This window comes from Dermacentor andersoni, chromosome 10 (assembly GCF_023375885.2).
Source record: "Dermacentor andersoni chromosome 10, qqDerAnde1_hic_scaffold, whole genome shotgun sequence".
NCBI lineage: Eukaryota > Metazoa > Arthropoda > Arachnida > Ixodida > Ixodidae > Dermacentor > Dermacentor andersoni.
Window position 1 is genome coordinate 41316242 of NC_092823.1, and position 20175 is coordinate 41336416.

The 20175-nt window shown below is 45.6% G+C and overlaps 1 protein-coding gene across 1 annotated transcript; it reads left to right on the forward strand.

The window, feature by feature from the left end:
* The first annotated feature begins 3671 nt into the window (after window positions 1-3671).
* Window positions 3672-19563, forward strand: Nup37 (nuclear pore complex protein Nup37). Its single transcript, XM_050168561.3, has 7 exons — window positions 3672-3932; window positions 7456-7580; window positions 9616-9685; window positions 11444-11629; window positions 13110-13294; window positions 15924-16059; window positions 19326-19563. Exons 1-7 carry the CDS (start codon window positions 3759-3761, stop codon window positions 19440-19442), a joined length of 993 nt encoding a protein of 330 aa, XP_050024518.1. The 5' UTR covers window positions 3672-3758; the 3' UTR covers window positions 19443-19563.
* The last annotated feature ends 612 nt before the right edge of the window (window positions 19564-20175 follow it).

Genomic DNA, 20175 nt, shown 5'->3' on the forward strand with positions numbered 1-20175 from the left:
GCAACCCTTTTCTACCGTTGTAGCGAGAGCGTGCAGCGATATATCGCACCCCAAGTGTTATGCGATGCATCTCAGTTTCAGATCCAGCGAAAGCCTCGTCCCACGCGGACCAGCCACAGCGTGTGCAGCGAAATAAAGCGCTTCGTACCGTCGGAGAGTAGGGCCCACAACAAGCAAGCGATTCAAAAGCATGCGGGTTATGCAGCAACTTTCTGGTACTGTTTGGAGCCTGCGCCCGTGTAATCTGCTCTGTGCGCTTCAAAAACGGCGTCGTTGCATTCTCTACATTTGACTGTTTTTCCCCGTCAAATTTGGAAGGCAGTCTAGCAACATTGACCCGCAAAGCTGACGAAATAGAAGAACAATTACAAATGGAAAATTTTCAGGTTTATGGAGTCACCGAAACCCATTTAAGAGATGAGGAAGAACCACCATTCATTGCAGGATACACCTGGGTAGGGTGCAACAGAAAAGGGAAAGACCGCAGAAGAGAAGGCCTTGGGGCACTAGTGAAGGGACAGGACTGGGAATGGGTAAGGGAGAGCTGCAGTGAGCACATGTGGCTCAAGGGCACCGTAGGGAATGTAGAGACAATCCTGGGAGTTGTGTATCTGAAAACGGGGAATGAGTCGAAAGAGGAGAATGCAAAACATTTCAAATGTATGGCCAAGGACATCAGGGAGTTAGCTATGAAACGGGAGATAATCATCCTAGGGGACATGAATGCACATTTGGAATACTTTGATGGGGCGACAGATGCAACAGGGCAGATGTTAGTAGATTTTTGTGAACGCCCATGATTTTGCAATAGTTAATACTAAAATTAAATGTGACGGGAAGATAACATGGGAAAGGAATAACTCCCACTCAACAATCGACTACTGCCTAATGTCCCACAAACTGTACGAACGGTTGGGAGGTATGGAAATTTATGAGGAAGGTACAAAAAGCCTGGGGAGTGATCACAAACGAATCAAAATCAGTTTTGTAAAGACAGTACCACTGATAGAAACTAAAGAAAGGAAAGGTATGAGCAAACTGAATGACAGGCAGCGACAAGAAGTGGCGAAAAACATTGAAAACATAGTATCCAAGCAACCGCGAAGGGCATGGACATACGACGAGTTAATAGGTATTTTTAAACGAGAGCTAGAGAAGGGACAGATTAGGAAACTAGGAAGTAAACAGGAAAAACAAACCGAAAAGCTGGTGGGACCGAGAAGTTAAGGAGGTCATAGAGCAACGCAAAGATTCCTGCAGAAAACACAGAGCAGCAAAGAAAAGGGGAGCCCCACCAGAAGAGGTGGAGACAAAATGGGAGAATTACCTTGGAACGAGAAGAGAAGCATCGGCATTTATTCAAGAGAAGATAGCAAAAGTTAGGGTACAGTGGTTGTTAGAGATACGAAAGAAAGACCGAAATGCCTCTAAGAAGTTTTGGGAACACATAAGGCAACAGAGTAAGAAGACAGAGGTGGTTCAGCACTCACTGACCACACCAGAAGGAACAAAGGTAGAGGGAGAGGAAGCTCAGGAATATATTAGGTTAACAATAGAGGCAGCATTTGCAGAGCCAGAGGGCAGTGAAATGGAGAACAATGACAAAAGCAGGACATAATTAGAGGAGGAGAACAGAGGGATGACAAAGGTAAGGAATATGGGACAGAATTGAACACAAGGTCCCCGTAGGAACAGCGAGTACAGGGCCTGATGACATACCTATGAAATTGATAAGCATATTAGGCCAGAAAAGTAAATTAAAATTAAGACAACTTATTGAACAAATAGTTGTAGGGGGAGGAGTTCCATAGGACTGGAAATCAAGCAGAATGATATTAGTTTACAAAGGTAAGGGAAGCAAGGACAAACTGTCACATCAGTCATATACAGAGCAGCAATGCAGATGGTGAAAATGAGAATGGAGGAATGGGCAGAATGTGAAGAGATCTTGGCAGAGCTGAAGAATGGATTTCGAAAGAACAGAAGGCTAGATAAGTTATTTGTTATAACACAGTGCATAGAGATGGCGGCAGCCAGGCAGAAACCACTATGGATAGCTTTTTTAGACATTAGAGGATCCTATGATAATGTAAACTGAGAAAAGTTATGGAGCCAGTTGAAGGAATATGCTCTAGATAGGAAGTTTGTAGGATTCCTACAACAAGTTTACACAGATAATGAGGTAGAGATAATAATTGGGAGAGGGAAACTACAAAGCCGGCTAAAATAAGAAGTGGTCTCAGGCAGGGCTGTCCATTGTCGCCGTTGCTTTTTACGATTTACACGAGCCAAATGGAGAAGAAGCTAGAACAGAGCACAACTGGAAGGGCAGAAGGTAGCTCAAGTACTAGCCGGACTGATGTATGCAGATGATATTGTACTGCTTGCTGACACCCGAGTAGGCTACAGGAACTAAGGATATGTGGAGAGGAGGGAGAAAATTGGGACTGCGATTCAGTAGAGAGAAGTCTGGGATAATAGTATACAATGAAGAAAGGGGGGAACCATTGGAAATACAAGGCACTAAGATTGATCATGTTGAAAAATACAAGTATTTGGGCATATTGCTAAACGAGGGCAAAAAGTACTTGGAAGAACACGAAAAAATTATGATTGAAAAAGTGAAAAGTAACTCGGCTGTAATGAAACGCAAGGCACTGTGGAACTATAATAGGTACGAGGTGGTTAGTGGGGTATGGACAGGGGTTATGGTACCTGGCCTCGCATTCGGAAATTCAGTACTGTGCATGAAATCGGAAGTTCAGGCATGCATTGAAACAAGACAGAGAAGTGTAGGCAGGTTGGCCTTAGGAGCGCACGGGAACACCCCTAATGAGGGAGTGCAGGGGGACATGGGATGAACGTCATTCGTAGGTAGAGAGGCAATAAGTAAGCTAAAATATGAACAGAGACTCCCAGCACTGGGGGAAACAAGGTGGGCGGGAAAAGTGTACAAATATCTATACATGAAAAGTTTGAACACAAAGTGGACACTTAGAACTAGGAAGCTGAGGATTAGATACCTACAGCCGAGGGAGGGGGTCCAACGTGGTTCTAGTGTGGGAAAGGAGTTGAAGGAGACGGAAAGAAAAAAGTGGGGAGAAAGAATGCTCGGAAAGCCAGCGCCCATGCAGCGCTAGCTATGTATGGGACACATAAACAAGAGATAAAGAGAGAACTCTTATTTGATAACTCGCGTGGCAGCTTACTATTATTCGAAGCTAGGACGGGGGTTTTGAGAACGAAAACATACAGGGCTAAATTTGAAGACGTGGACCTTTTATGCACAGCTTGCGGAGCCGAAACTGAGACCACAGAGCATATAGTGCTAAAATGCACAGACATTCGCCCGCCTCTGACTGAGGGAACAGTGACAGATATGGAAGGGGCATTAGGTTTTCCCGGGGAACGAGGGCAAATAGACGAGAAAAAAGTGGCGGTAACTAAGAGGAGGCTATAGGATTGGTGGAGGAAGTCAAGGGAGAGATAATACCATAAATCTGGGAGCTAATGTTTTATATACTATGTTAGATATTTATTTTGGGGTAGGATGGGAGTGAAAACTAGTTTAAGGAGAAGGGGATATAAGGAAAAAAGAAATAGGAGGGGGGAGAAAAAGGCTAGGTGGCGCCAGCCGCCGCCCGTTACAAAGGGTGTAGCCATATGGTGTAGCCGCCATCCATCCTCCCATCCATCCAGAACTCTGCCCTTGAATTTAGCGCTTACGGCTTTCAGCAATTTTTCGCGTGTTTTCAAGCATGAAGATCAGTGCAACCGAGCTCGTCACGAACGCCGTCGACTTGGACCCGTACCGGACCCTGTCCGTGAAAGGGACCATCAAGGCGGTCGCGTTCTGTCCCTGCAAGTGGAACTCTTCTCTCCTGGCTGTCGGAACGGCGTCGTCCGTGACTGTTTTCAACGTCAAGTTGCCGGTCGGTTTTCTCACCGACCATCTCACGTTGCCCACTGTCGCTAGTTTTATTGCTTCTAGTGTGCAAGCAGATGACGGATCTACTCTTTTTTCCCCTCTATTGTAAAGTCCTAGTTGCATGTGCAACAAGTGGACTACAGTTAAAGTAATAGTAAACGTTCGAACGCGGCCGTAAGAGCATGGTATTTCGCCACTTTTATCCGCATTTTCTGATGACTGCGTCCGTGGTCTTTGCATATTAAGGACGAATAGAGCCTGGATTCAGCGCCGCGTTCAAGTCAATTTGTCCTTCATCAAGCTTGTTGCTAGATATAATTGAGCCATACAAACATCCGGATTCCTATACGCCGGTTAGCATTCATTCATTCAAGAAATGACCGTGTCTATGCGCCATACGGGCACCAGACTAAGGCACATTGCAAACTATTATGGATGTGATCTGAGCACTACAAGCAGTAGAATCACAATATAATATAATCAGAACATTATATAAACTATATTTATAATACAAACAGAACGTTGGTAATGTTTAATTAAATTAGAACAGTAATAGTATTTTGCACAGAGCCCATGAGCGGTGTGCTTGCTGTTGTAATTTTTTTTATATATGCCCGTTTAATTCACACTCCCTGATCCCTTTCTTTTTTCTCTCCCTTTTGTCCGTTTTATAATACGCAAGTTGATTTTGTGATGTTTCTTACTTTTGAGTAAATGTGTGGTTGTACTGTTAATTTCACCGATCCAATCAAATCTGGCTACCCACTAAAATCTTGGCTACTGTTAGTAATGAGTAGAACGAAATTTCACTTGAATAAATTTTGAAGTGCCCAAAGAAATAATTTGCTCGAGTGAAAACACTCATGCAAATCCTAAACACGTGAGCCTGCTATTCATGTGAGGACACAGCTTTACTGACTCGAGCAGTTGAGATTAATCTTAAAGGGGTGGAACAAGGTGCGGATAACGTATAGGCACCATCGTATTATTGACATTCTATAACATACACTTCCATTGTGTAAACTTGAACATTGCAGGTTTAGCCTTATTTTTTATTTCCAGAATCAGAGGCATGGTACCTTTCTTCATATGTATAAAATCTGGTACACATTAAATTTGGGTTCACATTATTTTTGCTATGGACCCATAAGAACTGTGTGCACATATGATCCATCGGTGCATTGGAATCGGCCAAATACTGCCAAATAAGATGGTGGTGTGTTCGGACGTTCTTTATGCCTCTCATTTTAATTTGGCCTGCTGGATCATTCAACCAGTTTTGTGAGTCCCATCAAGATCACGTTAATAGAAGTCTGCAATATATACAGACATTACGTGTGCACCAGGTGCAAGGCCCCCCCCCCAGATGGACCTATGTAAGCACTGCATGTTCACCTCCATAGTAGTGCCAGTGACCGCACATCAGGTGGGCATAATCGAACAATAAATTAAAACACAAAATGTGCGCACGATAGATTGCATGTAGGTATTAAGAATGCACACAGGCCTCGCAATGTAATAATGCATGATAAACATTCGACAGTTGGCCTACGCCCATTCTCGGGCCACTGCCCATTCTCAGGCCACTGTGTATCGGCCAGTATGACACAAGGGCTAAAGAAGCCTTAAATGCGTTTAGATTGGTGTAGTACTTCTCTGTGCGTACACATGTCATCACCATCTTTCCTCAAGAAGCATTGTACATTGCCTTCGTCCATGTCATCACTGTGCAGACGTCTCGATATTGTGCATCTGCCTGATTTGGAGAGGGAGACAACAAAAGAGAAAGGCAGGAAGGTTAACCAAGGTCATGCCCGGCTTGCCATCCTGCACTTGAGGAGGTGGTAAGGGGAAAAAATATAGATTAGAAAGACAACTGAGGCAGTCAGTGTGAACACAATTGCAGAGGAATGTCCGCCTAACAGTCGCAAAGCATTCGTCCAGTGCGGACGTCTTCAAGAAGCGTGACGGGGCTTCCGTGGCCATATGCACGTAAGAGTGCCTAGGCCAGAGATATTTTCCTCCGATTGCGGTCTGTGATCCTAGCCGCTGAGACTAGTTTGCAGAGCAAGTTGTTGAGCGCTGAAGGATGGGTAAGGGCTGTGAGACTTGGGGTTGGGCATGAAATAGATGGTAGCTGGCCCATGCCATCGTCCGACTCATCCATGCTAAGGACGTTGTTGAAGGGAGGGACTTGTTCTCATCGAGAACGAGGAATATGGAATTTATTTACAGTATCTACACGAAGGGTGGAGAATGTTACATTTCATCAGTCTAGCATGACTGAAAGAGAATGAGCACTGAGCAGCCGCCAACGGCTGCTTAAAAACACTCTGTCCTCCCTAGATCCCTAGGTGAGGGAAAACTGCCGTTCAACCTTCGTCCAATGGGAGAGTCATCGTAGTCGACCCGCCTTTGAGGGGGAGGGTTCACACACTCACCTTGGCACTTTGGTTTCACTGAACACACCGAGGTGAGAGGGTTTCTTGTAGACAGGGGTCTTGACCCAAGCAGGTGCCTCTTGATCCCAGAGCTGACCCCGCAGTCAGTAGCTGCCGCGTCTGTCCATTGACTGTGCCGGCTTCTGGGGCCCATGAGATCGCACCACAAGACATCCCCTTCTAGAAGTTCCCCCACTCCAAGCAAACCGTGAAGGCAACAACGTATTGACTAACAATACTCGGTCTGCCAAATGTGGCTAGACATGCCGGCGCCATCGGCCTGTTGAAGAGGCGCATTGTTGTCCTTACAAAGCGGGTCGTTGCAGCGGGCTGGGAAGGGTTCGGAGGTTGCTTCTTCGAAGATCGCTAGCCCCCGCAGGCCGATCGTAACAGGGCACAGAAGCTGCTGCATGGTCTCGTCAGATTCGCAAAGCTTGCATGCGGCCCTGTTGGCCATTCCTACTAGGAATTAATAGGCCTGGTCTGGAGCTTGCATTTTGGCATAACTTGTGAACAGTGCAGTGCATAAGCATTGCATGACATTAGTGTTCTGTGCAGTGCATAAAGATCACATGAGATGATACGTTGCACCAAATTAGATTAAAAAGTTGCATGCATGACATTAACTGCTTCATATCTACCCACTGTGGTTGCTTAGTGGTGGTGGTGTTGGGCTGCTAAGCATGAGGTTGCGGGACCAAATGCCAGCCATGGCGGCTGCATTTTAATGGGGGCCGAAATGAGAAAACACTTGCGTACTTATATTTAGGTGCATGTTAAAGGTGCCCTGGTGGTCCAGATTTCCAGAGTCCCCCACTACGGCGTGCCTCATATTCACATCGTGGTTTTGATGCATAAAACCACCCCATAATTTAATTTTTTTGACTGCTTCATATTCAAACATGCACATTAGATCAGCATAACCTAACTTTAAGCCTTACTTCACTATGTAAGTAGAGTGGATGAAAGTAACACGCACTATCATCCTTTCAGCAACCGGCATTAGGAAGTGCTTATTGCAGAACACTTGCAGGACAAGCAAGTGGCCATAAAGCATTGGTCTGTTCTCCCATTTTGCCTCTGCAGGATGAAGACCATGAGCTGAAAACAGTTGATGCGAGCATCCTGCGCACGTTTAACCACGATGCCCCCATCCAGTGCATTGCTTGGAGCCCCAACATGTCCCTCGTGTTGCAACCCGTCTGGATTAGGTGAATGCTTTGAATTTTGTTTATTTGTTCAGAACTGACCTGTGCCCATTACACTACAAAAAATCAGCCGAATAACATCACTTAATTCAAGAATATAATTGAATACGGCAGCCCATTACTGCCCCAGAAAATTAATTGAGCAATTGCTGAAACAGTAATAGATTACCTTTATGATACTTTTCTCCAAATATTTTTAATATTGCTCAAATACCGTAAATAGAATGGGCAGGCCTGGCCCTTTCAGTACTTCCTCTGCAACTGTTCAAGCATTGTTTTTCCTCACTAACAATTGGCCATTTGCAAAATAGTGAGCGCCACCTGGTGTTTTCTAACCACAAGCTCTCGTTCACAGAGTGCATTTCTGCTTCTAGGTGCGCTCCCCTCTCGTTCCAGGGAGGAAGTGTGAGCACAATTGCTTTTCAAAAGCAACTGAAAATTCCTTATGTTGCCCTACACCTAAGCACGGGTAACAATGTATGTGCAGCCATTCACTAGGCTCTGGAAGAGTAGAGATGTGTGCAGGGTTCGGCGCGGCAAAGCTGTTGAATAGGAACAATGCTGTGTTTTGCTATTTTGTAGTCGAGATCATTTGGTTAGAACATAATTTTCTCACCCATGAGCAGCAACATTTTTGCAAATGGTGCATTGCTTTTGGTAGTTTTCATCTGTCCCCATTCCTCTTTGTTTGTTTGTTTGTTTGTTTGTTTGTGCGTGCGTGCGTGCGTGTGTGTGTGAGAGAGAGAGACCATCAGCAGTGACACTGTTGGGGGAATAGTGGTGCTGTAACTTATGAACAGCTGGGCAACATACAAACACTGAACAGTTAAATCAGTGAACAGTGGTCGAGAACTATTTAATGACAGTGAAAAACAAAGTGAACTTAAATTCACTGAACAATGAGGATTCTGACATGGTGGCATGCCAAGCTGCATAGCGACGCGAAACCATAGTGAGATGCGGAATCCACTGCCTACCATTTATTTTTGTCCTCCATGGGCAACCTGCCGTTAGGATGTAGGAACAAATACTGAGAGCTGCATTTGCCTGTCCTAACATGTGCATCTGCAAAACTGTTGCGTGCCACTACTGGGAGCATTCTACTGTAGCTCCTGCCAAATTAAAGTGCTGTATTGCCTGTTGCAGCTTGTCTCATCAATATGGTAAGTGGTTTAAATGTAGTTGGTTACTGAAAAAAAAATACTTGAGTTACAGTGAGCATTGCAGAATGGAAAAAAACAATTAATTATAAAACTGGAAAAAAATGTAATTCATTACAAGTAATTAATTACATGAATACCTTACGTACTAATCTGAACCAGAATATTATAAGCACCTGGAGGCCATTATTTTACCGGGGAGAGCGGGGGTACACTGTGAAGGATACAACTACCAAAAGAGAAGAAATGTAAAATTAAAACTAATTAACACTATGACAGCGTAAAATTCCAACCGGCACATGTGTTGTTGAGTTGAAAATGAAAAGTGCAAGGCTGTTGATAAACATTTCTCAGTCGTGACTATGAATCGTGAAGAATAAATGTCACGCTTGAATAGCGTGAGCAAGTTATCAGATGCTGTTATTTGAAAACTGAAGGCTTCCAAATGACCTCTACAAACCGTATTGGCATTTTGGGCTTCAAGTTATAATTAAAGAGGCTCTTCATCCATCAGTACTAATTACCCTGTTAATGAAACACACAAAATATTGGCAGCTTCTCCAGAAAGTTGCTAATGACATACAGTTAGTTTTATCCACCCAGAAGGCATCGGTGGTTTTTCTTTCTCTCTCCCGCTCTTTTCTTTTTTACTTGCTTCTTATTAGTTCCATGAAATAATATCAGTCGGAAGGTTCAGTTTGCAGGTTAAATTGTGCAAATATTTTGGGAGCAAAGATAAAAGCTGGACTTTACAGTACATTTACGACATATTCGGCAATTGAGGAATGTACATACTAGGGCGCGGAGCGAGGTTTTTATCGCGAGAGCCTGCTCTCCTCACCCAACTTTATATCCGGCATTGTGGCTGGTCTTTTCAGATTCGCCACGGCTAGCCTGGACAATGACGTGCGACTCTTCTACTCTGACCTGAAAGAAGACGAAGTCAAGGTGGGTTGTCCAGGTCGACCAGCCGGTTTCAGTTCGCTTAGCAGGTGCACTTGGTGCCAGCCACTAACAAGTGTGCACAGGAGTACCAACAGATAGTTTTGAAGCTGTGGGAACTCCACGGTGTTTCCTCGATACCCCTTGTTACCCGGAGTGACGTGTATCCAGAAGCATTGTACGTTTCAGTTACATGTGTGACACACTCCCAAGGTAGGACAATTCTTGAGTGCCCAGGCGGTTATAGGGTGTGTGCAACGAGACGGTGGTGTGGCCCTGGTGGCATTCTGTAGAGGTGACGTGCATGCCAACTCTAGCAGATGATGGCAAGCATAAGCATGGCGCATGCTGTAGAGAAAGCACTTCTTGCAAATTTTCGTGCAAAATATGATTATCGTACTCATCACATCGGCCATACAGCGGTGACTTTGGGCGGTGGCCCAAGCGTCGCTTAAGATATCTTTAGGGCGAGCCATTCAGGCTGTTACCTCACGTCGCTTGCAATGCTGTTGCGCCATCTGGCCTCACACCGAACCTTCTTGGTGTGTGACGTGGTGTTCCGGTGTGAGCGCATTGTTCCACGCTGCATCGGCATGGCATTCAAACTAATCAATGGTCTACCCTATTGAAAAATTGAATTGCAAATAGCCTAACAATGTATCGGCTGCCCCCTGCCAAAATAGAAGAAAAATGTGCTGGGCGTGCATGAATTTGTACAGTATTTAAAGTTTACCAGTCTCCATTTATTTTTATTTTTGTTTCTTTGTTTGTTACATACTTACAGCACTAGAAGCCGACACGCGCTTGCGCCAGGCATACATTGTCATTTTTTTGTGACTTCTGCAAGCTTACGTTTGCGCCCCTCAAATTTGGCTTGGGTCAGCAGCTTCTTCAGACGGGTCATTTTGCCGCGAAGTTTTAACGTGCCCAGTTGATGAAAATAATTGTAGTGCAAGATGCAAATGCGCGCCGAGCTGGTCAGGCTCGAGCAACCTGAAATGCACTGTGTTGTTTTCCTGTTGTGTAGTGTTTTGAGAGGGCAATGGGAAACTGAAACGAAGTCGAGTTGGCGGGCGACACCGAAATATGATGCCGCCACAGCGGAATGTGATGCTCACTTCACGCTGCTTGTGTTGGGGAATGGCAGCGTGTTTGGGCCATCACCTATTAAAAACGTAGTACGCTTCCAATATGCTGATACCTGGAAAGGAAACTGAGTGCATGTCGACATTTTCCTGTCACACTGGTGGGCGAGTGCTGTGGGGAAGCTGCCGTGGCAGCGCCTACTGCTCTCACTCACGCATGCCTCATGCCTTTTCATGTTGGCATGGCAATTAGTGGTCGGAAAACGTATAACATGATCGCAATTTGGCGATGCACTGAATGTAGGTGCCAAAAGGTTACATTTTCCAGAAGCACATTAATCACTAAGAAAGAAGCATAACTGTATTGAGTCCTTTTTTGTGTTGTCGATCCTGAATGTTTGCGCCACAAAATCATGCGAAACGAGATCGTATCAACGAAGTTCTACTGTATCTCAATGTGTCATTGTGGAACCTAGGTTTGGGTTATGCAACAATTATATTTCAATGCTATTCCTTTGCACACTTTGTCAGTGGTCTGAGTGGTGCTCCACCAGTGTTCAGCCGGTTGTGAACGGTGGATGGTTAGAAGGCAGTAGAATTGAGTGAAAGGAATCCTTCCATTATACCAGGCTATCTATTCTACTGTTGTCTGTGATGCTTTGTCCCTGTGGTGCTGCAGATTCTCTCTGGCCACCAAGGTCCAGTGAACGCCGTGGCCTTTGAGCCGCAGTCAGGCGAGGCCCTAGCTAGTGTCGGAGACGACAACACCTGCCGCATCTGGGGTCTGGACGGCACGCAGCAGGCGCGCATTGCCCTGCGGTCAGCTGGCACCGCAGTTGTCTGGCATCCAGATGAGCTGGGAAAGGTGAGAAGCCTTGTTGGTTTATTACTGTAATAACAATACCAGTCAAATACAGCATGCATCCTCACAAAAGGACATGTGTGCGAAATACAGGTTTGAGTAGCATTTAGGCTAGACCTGGATTTTTAAGAATCAAAGCCTACAAGAACAGGCCCTGGCTAAAATGTTAATTAAGCCTGCATTTTGGACATATGTCCTTTCCTCTTCTGTATATACAGTCGAACCTCGATATATCAAACAGCGCAGTGATCACAAAATAGTTCGATATAGCCAGAATTCGATATATAAGATCACATAAAAAACACAGTCAGAAAGTTCTGCAAATCAATCAGTGAGGCGCAATCGGGGATCGTTATTCGGAGCGCGTGTTTGTTTGGGCCTAGGCCACGTCAACTTCGGCGGCAGCACAGCCTAGGCCAGTTGCACGCAGCACAACCAAACACGTGCTCCCAACAACAACCCCCCGATCACGCCCCAATTGTGGCGCAGTTGTGTTTAGTGAGGGACACTAAAGGCAAATACTAAGTCAAAGTGGGCTGTTTAAATACCATTCCAAAAACTTCGCAACGCTTTTTTCATGCCAAGAACAGACTTCATTTATGAGAAAATTGCATCTGAAAGGTCCGAATGCCTTTTTGGAAATTCAAGTCTCCCGCCAACCTAACCGGTGAAATGGTGATGCTGCATATGCCATCACCAGCTTTTGCTGATGTCGGTGAGTAAAACAGTGCCCAGCAGACAGCGGTACTGAGCCAAGACAGAGCGGTGGATTCGCCGCTGCGGTGGCTTTTTGGTCAAGTGGCGTAGACCGTTCGGGCATCCCGTAACATCACGCGGAAGTTGAGTTCTCTGTTACTTGAAGTTAGTGCGAGTTTCGCGAGTCAGCGAAAGAAGCGCAGCACTATGCGATAATGTAACTACTGAAACGCGACAGTGTGGCCGTTTCGGAGGCGAGCGATAACGACACATTTAGATAGCTCGCGTCATTGTCAAGAGTAATTGCAATGAATTTGTTTTTCTAAAAACGAAATACAACTAGACAAATAGCATTTTATTTCGTCTTATAATACAATACAAGGATGTATTTTTTGGAATGAGTGGTTCAGTACTAGTGACATAATTTAACTTAGGAGTGTTTTCGTCATCGCCCAAGGGCTTCAATGTCCCGGGGGAGTCTCTAATCATGTCCTGCATTTACCTCCATTTCTCCATTATTAAGGCTCTCCTCGCGATAACATTGACGCCTTCGAAATTCTCGAGGACTGATCTGTCACTATAGCTTGACTTAATATTTGCCTTTAGTGTCCCTTTAAGTGGCATCTGCCAAGGCGTCTACGAATGAGCCCAGTGAGCGCGCACTGTCGCATCTTTGTGGAGGCAAACCGCCATTCCCCGCGAGGTGGATCAGGGGAACTGTAATAAAAAATAAATAACTTGACAGCGCCGTCCTTGCTTTTTTTTTTGTGCCTTGCTCGCCGCACAGCTCCTGGTGGCCGAGAAGCGGGGCACGCTGCGGCTGTACAATGCCATGACGGGGCAGGCCCTCATGTCCATGGAGGTGGGGCAGCCGGGCTGCGTTCTGGCCGCCGCCTGGTCCCCCGGCAACAGCCAACTGCTGGGTGCGGTGGCTGGGAACAACTGCTACCTGTGGGAGACGTCGCGATCCAGGTGGGGGCGCGCTACGCAGTGTCCACGCTACGCGATGCGACACATGCGGCGATTACCTCAAAGAGCTAGTTGGCATCGGCACGATGGAAGTACCATGCGTGCGATTGCGGCCTAATGGTTGGAGCCTCTGGCATTAAGCGCGAGCTGTTCGGCAAAACAGCGGCCACAGTCGGGAAAGTCTCGGAGGGTTCGCAATGAGAGTTCCACTTAAAAAAAAAAAAAAAGTACTACTGTGTGCTGAAGTTGACTCTAGCTCTACAGTGCTCAGCGATTCTAACGCAATACTTGGATCGCATGGCGGCCTGCGCTACTAGTAATTGCACAGCAGGCGAGCACTCTGTCGGCACTGAGGAGCCAAATGTAGTCACTGTGTGTCACAAACGCTCGCGCCCTCGTCGTATACCACAGTGCATAGGCCCAGTTTCCTCAGCGCCCACCAGGGGCACAACAAGTGCCGGCAGCCATGCGCTCCGAGTGCCGCGGTTCAGTCGCTGAGCGTTGTGTGTGTTCTTTATGTGTTCAAGTACAAGAAATGCATGTGGCGAGCCTAGCTGATGTGTGTCACTTTCTTTTGCATTTTTTGAGTAAAATTAACTTCTCACACGACATTGTAACATCATTGCAAAGTTGGTGCCAACTGCAGATTCCTATGTTGTAGCTTATTGCAACTTGTATCATTCATCGTCATTATTTTACTTATACTGTTGGCCCCTATTCAGGCTAACACAGGGTGGATTTCTTGGCCAGAACTGACTCGGTCATGCTATTAGAAAAGCTCTTCCAAAGTCATAAAAGTAAAGTCAAAGACAGCCATCACTATGTCCTGAACAATACAAATCACTACCATATATAAAGTAGTACTTCATATGGTACACATACAGCCCATAGATAAGCGATTTTATAACATCAAGGGAGAATGTTACAAAAACCTGAATTTAATGCAATAGTACTTAAAAGACACATGTTTACAGGACATGTTACTAAGACACTAATGCAGGTGTAAAAAGAGGGTAACATTACAAAACACCAGTGTGACAATGCCAAGTGAATGTAAAAGCAAGATAACATATCCTTATCCATGATGTCTTAAGGGAGGGAATTTCATTCTTCTCTTGTCTTTGCAAACCTCTTAGTCTCATCACATTGGTAACAGCCCTTAGCTTGAAATATTTTGCACAGCCATAGAAAATAAAATCTCTGTGACATAGTTCCGTAGTTAGGAATGTTCCTTTCCACCTGTGAATATACTACCTCTTTGTTGATTCCCACAACATATTTATTTCCGCTTAATTTGATTTATTTTTTATTTGTTCCTTGTTGTTAATCACATTATACTTGACCATCCTTCTTGCATATTTACAATGTATTGCATTAGCATTGTAACAAATATGTCTTTACCATTTTGTATATGCCCTTCTGCTATGATCTAAATCAGGATTGGCAGTCTGTATAAATAAAAGAATTATAACTAAATTTAATAACTGCTAATTTAAGCAAGCTGTTTCAGAGGGCAAAACCAGAAGGCTTTTGTGACCGCAAATGGCCGCACCCATGAAGCAACACAAAGAAAATTAAGGGTGGCGATATTCTTTCACCTTGCCACGTGAGCTGCGAGCAAGGGCAGGCAAGGACATCTGGGGCTTATCCGTGCCTCCCTCTTGGTGGATTAGGGTCGCATGGTTGTGTTGGCACCGTTTCTCCAGAAACACGCAGTTGCATCTATGCGTCGCTAGCAGTGCATTTTTGTGCCTTGCTTTTTGTTTTGACTCACACCGGCGCAATAACAGTTGCTCTTAAATGCCGTCCTGAGCCCCGTCATTGCGGTGATTGTGCATCCTGATATCTCGTCAACCACATGGCTGAGCATCGCAGTCACCGCAATGAAAAAGTGCAAACTGAGAGGGCGAGCAGTAAGAGAAGGCACGTGTAGCAAGGGGTCTCTGCAAAGGAGAGGCCAAGGGAGGAGGAGTGTTGCTCCTTTTGGCTCATTCAAGGGGCTTGCACCTGGTCACTCTTATGTGAACTCCAGATGTCTAAGCGCTTCTAGTGCACCTAGCAAGTGGCAAAATGAAGTCAGTAACGTGCAGAATCTTGGTTTGAGTCGGTTGGTGCTGTCACATTACTCAGGAAGGTCTCTGACTAAGCCACTGCGGTGTTCACTAACCCGAGCTTCTTCAGAACTTTTGTTGGGAAACGCCTTCAGTCACTTCACCAGCACTTAATGCCAGAATATCACTAAAAATGTCTTTAGGCTGCTCTTCAACACTTATTGAATGCTGCAGAATGTAAAGTTTTGTCACTCTTACCCCACTTAATTATACATAATACTGTAAATTACAGTTTGCATGCTACAGACTGGTCCAAAATCAGAATTTTTCCGCTCCAATCTGCTCCAGAATGAAATTTTGTCTGCTCCATAAATTGCTACAAGATGATTTTGAGCATGGCCAACCCTGATAATCACATAGAAATGCTAGGAGTGACATCGCTTCTCGCCCCTGTTCAGTTGCACATGGTGGCTTGTAGTAGCATGGAACACCAGCTAGGTCCCACACCCTCCTGCCCGTGGCATTCCGCCCCGCGGCAAAACTGCGGCTGTTGTCTTATGGACTTCGAATTTGGATTGCAGCCGACCCCTGGACCACAAGTCGTTGCACAGCGCTTGTGTCAGCGAGCTGGCCTTCTCGTGCATCCAGGACGAAGTGTGCGCCAGCCGAGGGCATCCTGGCAACGCGGTGAAGGTGCACAACTTGAAGACGAGCCAGGTGACTGTCGCGCTCTTGTCACAACTGTCGGCGGCCACCAGCCGCCGACTGTCCCTACGGTTGTGGCATTCCTCTGTTTAAGTGTGAGGTCGTGAGTGTTCAACCGACCAAGTTCGCGTCCAGTCTCACTAGGCCACCTCTGTCCAAAGCCTGCTTGCAGTAGTAGTTGCTAGCGGGCAGCAGGGCAACTGGGGTAAGAAGCATTTCGTGTTTGCACCACGACAAACCTCTTTAGGGCTCACGTTCAAAAGGCGTGGAGGTGAGAATAAAGAGACTCAAAAGTAGGAGTGGTGTTGAGAAGACACATCCCCTGACTTCCCCCCAAAATTGGGAAAAGTTCGCAATGGCATTGTCCTCTCCGTTCATCTCAGTGTTGCCTTGCACCCAAGTAAAAGCAGCGATGACTGCTGTCATGGTACCTGTAGGGCCACTGCCCATGCATTATGAGTGTGGTGAAATTGGTCTATTTGTAGCTACACCAGCTGCTCGCAGATGGTGGGATGCAAAAACGTTTGTGTATCAAGGTTCGCATGCTCGAAATCCAAATGGATGGAACTAATCCAAAGTCCTCCACCGAGAAATTTTTCATAGCTCAGGTGTTGCTTTGGGAGGGTAGACATTATCAACTTGTCAGCCGATCACCAGACGGCCTCTTCATATTGAGTTCACTAGAAGGTGCTGGAGGTCACAGTGACCACTTGAGCTCATGTGAAGGCGAACTCACTTGTGAATTGGCTAACTTATCCTCAGAACTATCCGAGGGTCTAAGCCTGAGCGAGGTGTGGCTGTGAGTCTGATTTCAGAAAAACTCGGAAGAACACTCATCTGAGCAAAACACTCTTCCGAGTGTTAGCTTCGAAGTCTCGCAACCTGTTCTAGAGTAAACCGAGCAAAATGATTAGTATTACTTGGCCTCTTTGGTTCATGCAGAAGCCACTGATGTAGCCTGTTTAGTCAAATCTGAGAAGCTGACTTTTCTCTAATCTTTCCAGAAAAGGGAAGCTTGCATAACATTAGAACCAAATTTGATAAAAATGGACCTTATAACTGAAATGAGATCATAATATATATATATATACCGTATTTACTCGCATAATGATCGCACTCGCGTAATGATCGCACCCCTGAGTTTTGTCGTCAAAATACGATTCTTAAATTTTCCCGTGTAATGATCGCACCTCTAACTTGCCGCAGCGATACGTCGTGTGCCAAGTCTAGCTAATAATGAACGCGCTTACCATCTGTTGAATGCTATGCGAATGACTCTTGAAGACAAACCAAGCGGTCTGTACGCACCAAACATTCTTAAGCAGATGCCCCCTTTCATCACTTTCCGCACTTCCATGACAAAAAAAAAAGGTACAACCAAGCTTGCCTTTATTATGTGTAGGCTTTGTAATGGTTGTGGTCAACAACAACAACAGAAAAGGCGCTTTTCGATTCTTGTCGTCTGCACTCGTGGGCACGCAACAAATTGCGAACAGCAACGATAGCAGCCACGTTTGCACTGATACGTTAGAAGTGTACCCTATTCATGCGCCGACGCTTGTAACACAGCTAAGATATTTGCCCACCCTTAGTGGAAACGTGCCATTTTAGGATAGTAGTGAAGACAAATACTGCAGTTTCCGCAGCATGCCCGCCATGTGTTTCTATGTCATTGACAGCTAAGCGCGCCCATCTGTTTCTGTCCCCTCAAAATGGACATGGCTACGTTATTGCCACAAACTTTCCGAGATTGTTACGTAGGAAGACTCAGACGAAAAGCTATATACAAGTGTATTTACAAGGAAATACGCCACACTTGGCCAAGAGGCAACAGCCCGCGCTAGCCTCTAATCCTTGTTGTCGTCTTCACACTGCTCGCCTCTTCGTGATCGCAAATGCTGTTCCGTAGCAATATTAACGATATTATTCATGGCTGATATGGAAGAAACTGTTTCAATGCATTTAATGTACTCACGAGAAGAAAAAAAATTCGATAATTCTTAAGCTTCGCCTTCAAGAGTGGAATGTGATAGCGTTCCTGTCGACCCGCCAAGGGGTGAAAGACAATGCGCTACGGTGCAGCGATCACTTACGAGGCGCCCCGCATCGGACTTTGCACCCACCAATCACGCGGTGAGCGCCGAGCAATGCAGCGTTCGGTGCGGCAATGAAACGTGCATCTGAGCAAGCGGAACGAACCAAAGAACTCAGTGTCTCGAAGGGAGAAACGATCTACGCGAGCCAAACGTCGTCATCGGCACGGACAGCCGCGACGTCCCTTGCACCGGTCCCTGCACGGCCGCGAGAAGGGGGCGAGTGGCACGCCACCTGTTGGGGCAGCGCCGTACATTGCGAGGAGGGAATCTTCTGTGTTTGCTGCAAGAGGGCTCTGCGTGTGTGGCAAGCGCAGAAGAAATGTAGCGGAAACGTACTTCGCGACGCGTTTACTGCGACTTCTGTAATTTACATGCTCATAATTATCGATGTACACCACAGTATAACTTTCTACGGCATGTTTCTAAGGCAACACCGCATTCACTAGAGGTGCTTTTGTCCCACTTTGAACTATTGAACTCATGGCTGAGTGGTAGCGTTTGCGTCTCACACTCCCAAGACCCTGGTTCGATTCCCACCCAGCCCATCGTGCAAGTTGTTTTTATTTACGAATTGCCTTCCGGGATTTTTCGCTCACGGCCAACGCCGCCGACACTGACGACACCGGCTTTTCTGCGACACGAGCTCCTTAACGCTATTGCGTTAAAATCGCGTTCGGCGCATTTGGCTTGCTCCGCCGGCCGTCATTTTTTTTTTTTTTTTTGCGTCTCGCACTACATACAGCGGCAGCCACCTATTTGTTGACCTGTTGTCATCCCATAGCAAACCGGGATGAAAAAAAAAGGTTTTTCTTTTTGCGGGAAATTTAACCCGCGTAATGATCGCACCCCTGAATTTGTGTCAATTTTTTTTTACATTAAATCATTATTCGAGTAAATACAGTATATATATATGTATATATATATATATATATATATATATAGATTTTCAGTGCCAGAAGTTGAAGATTAAATTAAAATTAATTAAGAAAGCTTGGCATTTTGCATATGTTCTGTCGGTCTGCATATCTGTAGTTGTCATTTCCAGCCGATCTTGGTCGGTTGACACGAATGGCCTGCCGGCTTGAATTGCGATTCTGTGCCAGCGAAAAGCTTGCGCCCACTGTCATGTCCACCATTACCTCATGTTCATGCTAACAAGGCAATGTCGCTGTACCCGTGCAGGTCCTCCTAGACATAACGCTCAACGTTGGAGGCGGCATTTCGTGGCATCACAACTATCCGGTGTTGGCCTTTGGCGGCGACGGCAGAGTGCACCTCCTCAGGGTCATCTCCTGCTAGTGACCTTTCCCTCTTGGTCACAAGGGGGAGCCAGCACAGTTCCCGCCCTTGCCTCCTCTTGTACATAGACTCATGTTCTTGTTCTCTGGTCGATATCATAAAGCAAACGTCTACCTTCTCATTGCTGCGTATGTTGTTTGCGAAGCCATGCCTCACTGTGTCTGTGGTCGATCGTGTCTTTATTACCTCTGCCACCCAGACACAAAAAAAACTTACATTATGGGCTATATTTTTGGACAAGTATATTTGTACACGAAGTATTGCAATTTAAATTTGTATTCATTTCGCACTTTATCAGTGGCTCGAACACCGGCATTATTGCTGTGGTCAGTCTCCACCATGGCAAATGATAATGGAATACAAAATGAATTGTTACCAAATACAGGCCTAAATGTCTGAATGCTTAACTTACTGTCATTATTTCTAGTTGCAGCATGCATAAAGATTTAATGTCATGTGCCATGGTGCTGGTACGCCTGAAATCTTGTAAGGTCTTTCACCTGAGTATTTGTCTGCTGTACTACCATCGACTACCATCTAATATCAAAATTTCACGCAAGGCGGTGTTGGTAGCCTCGAGCCAGAAGGGATGACACGTCTGGTAAGGAATGTGATGGTGAGAAATTGCCGCAGTGTGTACAGTTTGTGCCAGTACAGACACTTATTCTAATCAAATGATTACGAATAATATATGGTGGTAAAGAAATATGTGTAGTTTTTCTGTGAGAAACCT

Bases quoted from the DNA above. Each gene is read 5' to 3' on its own strand.
- Nup37 (XM_050168561.3), top strand. From the start codon at position 3,759: ATGAAGATCAGTGCAACCGAGCTCGTCACGAACGCCGTCGACTTGGAC. The intron at 7,581-9,615 runs GTGAATGCTTTG...TGGTCTTTTCAG, and splicing joins TTGCAACCCGTCTGGATTAG to ATTCGCCACGGCTAGCCTGG. The intron at 16,060-19,325 runs GTGACTGTCGCG...GTACCCGTGCAG, and splicing joins ACAACTTGAAGACGAGCCAG to GTCCTCCTAGACATAACGCT.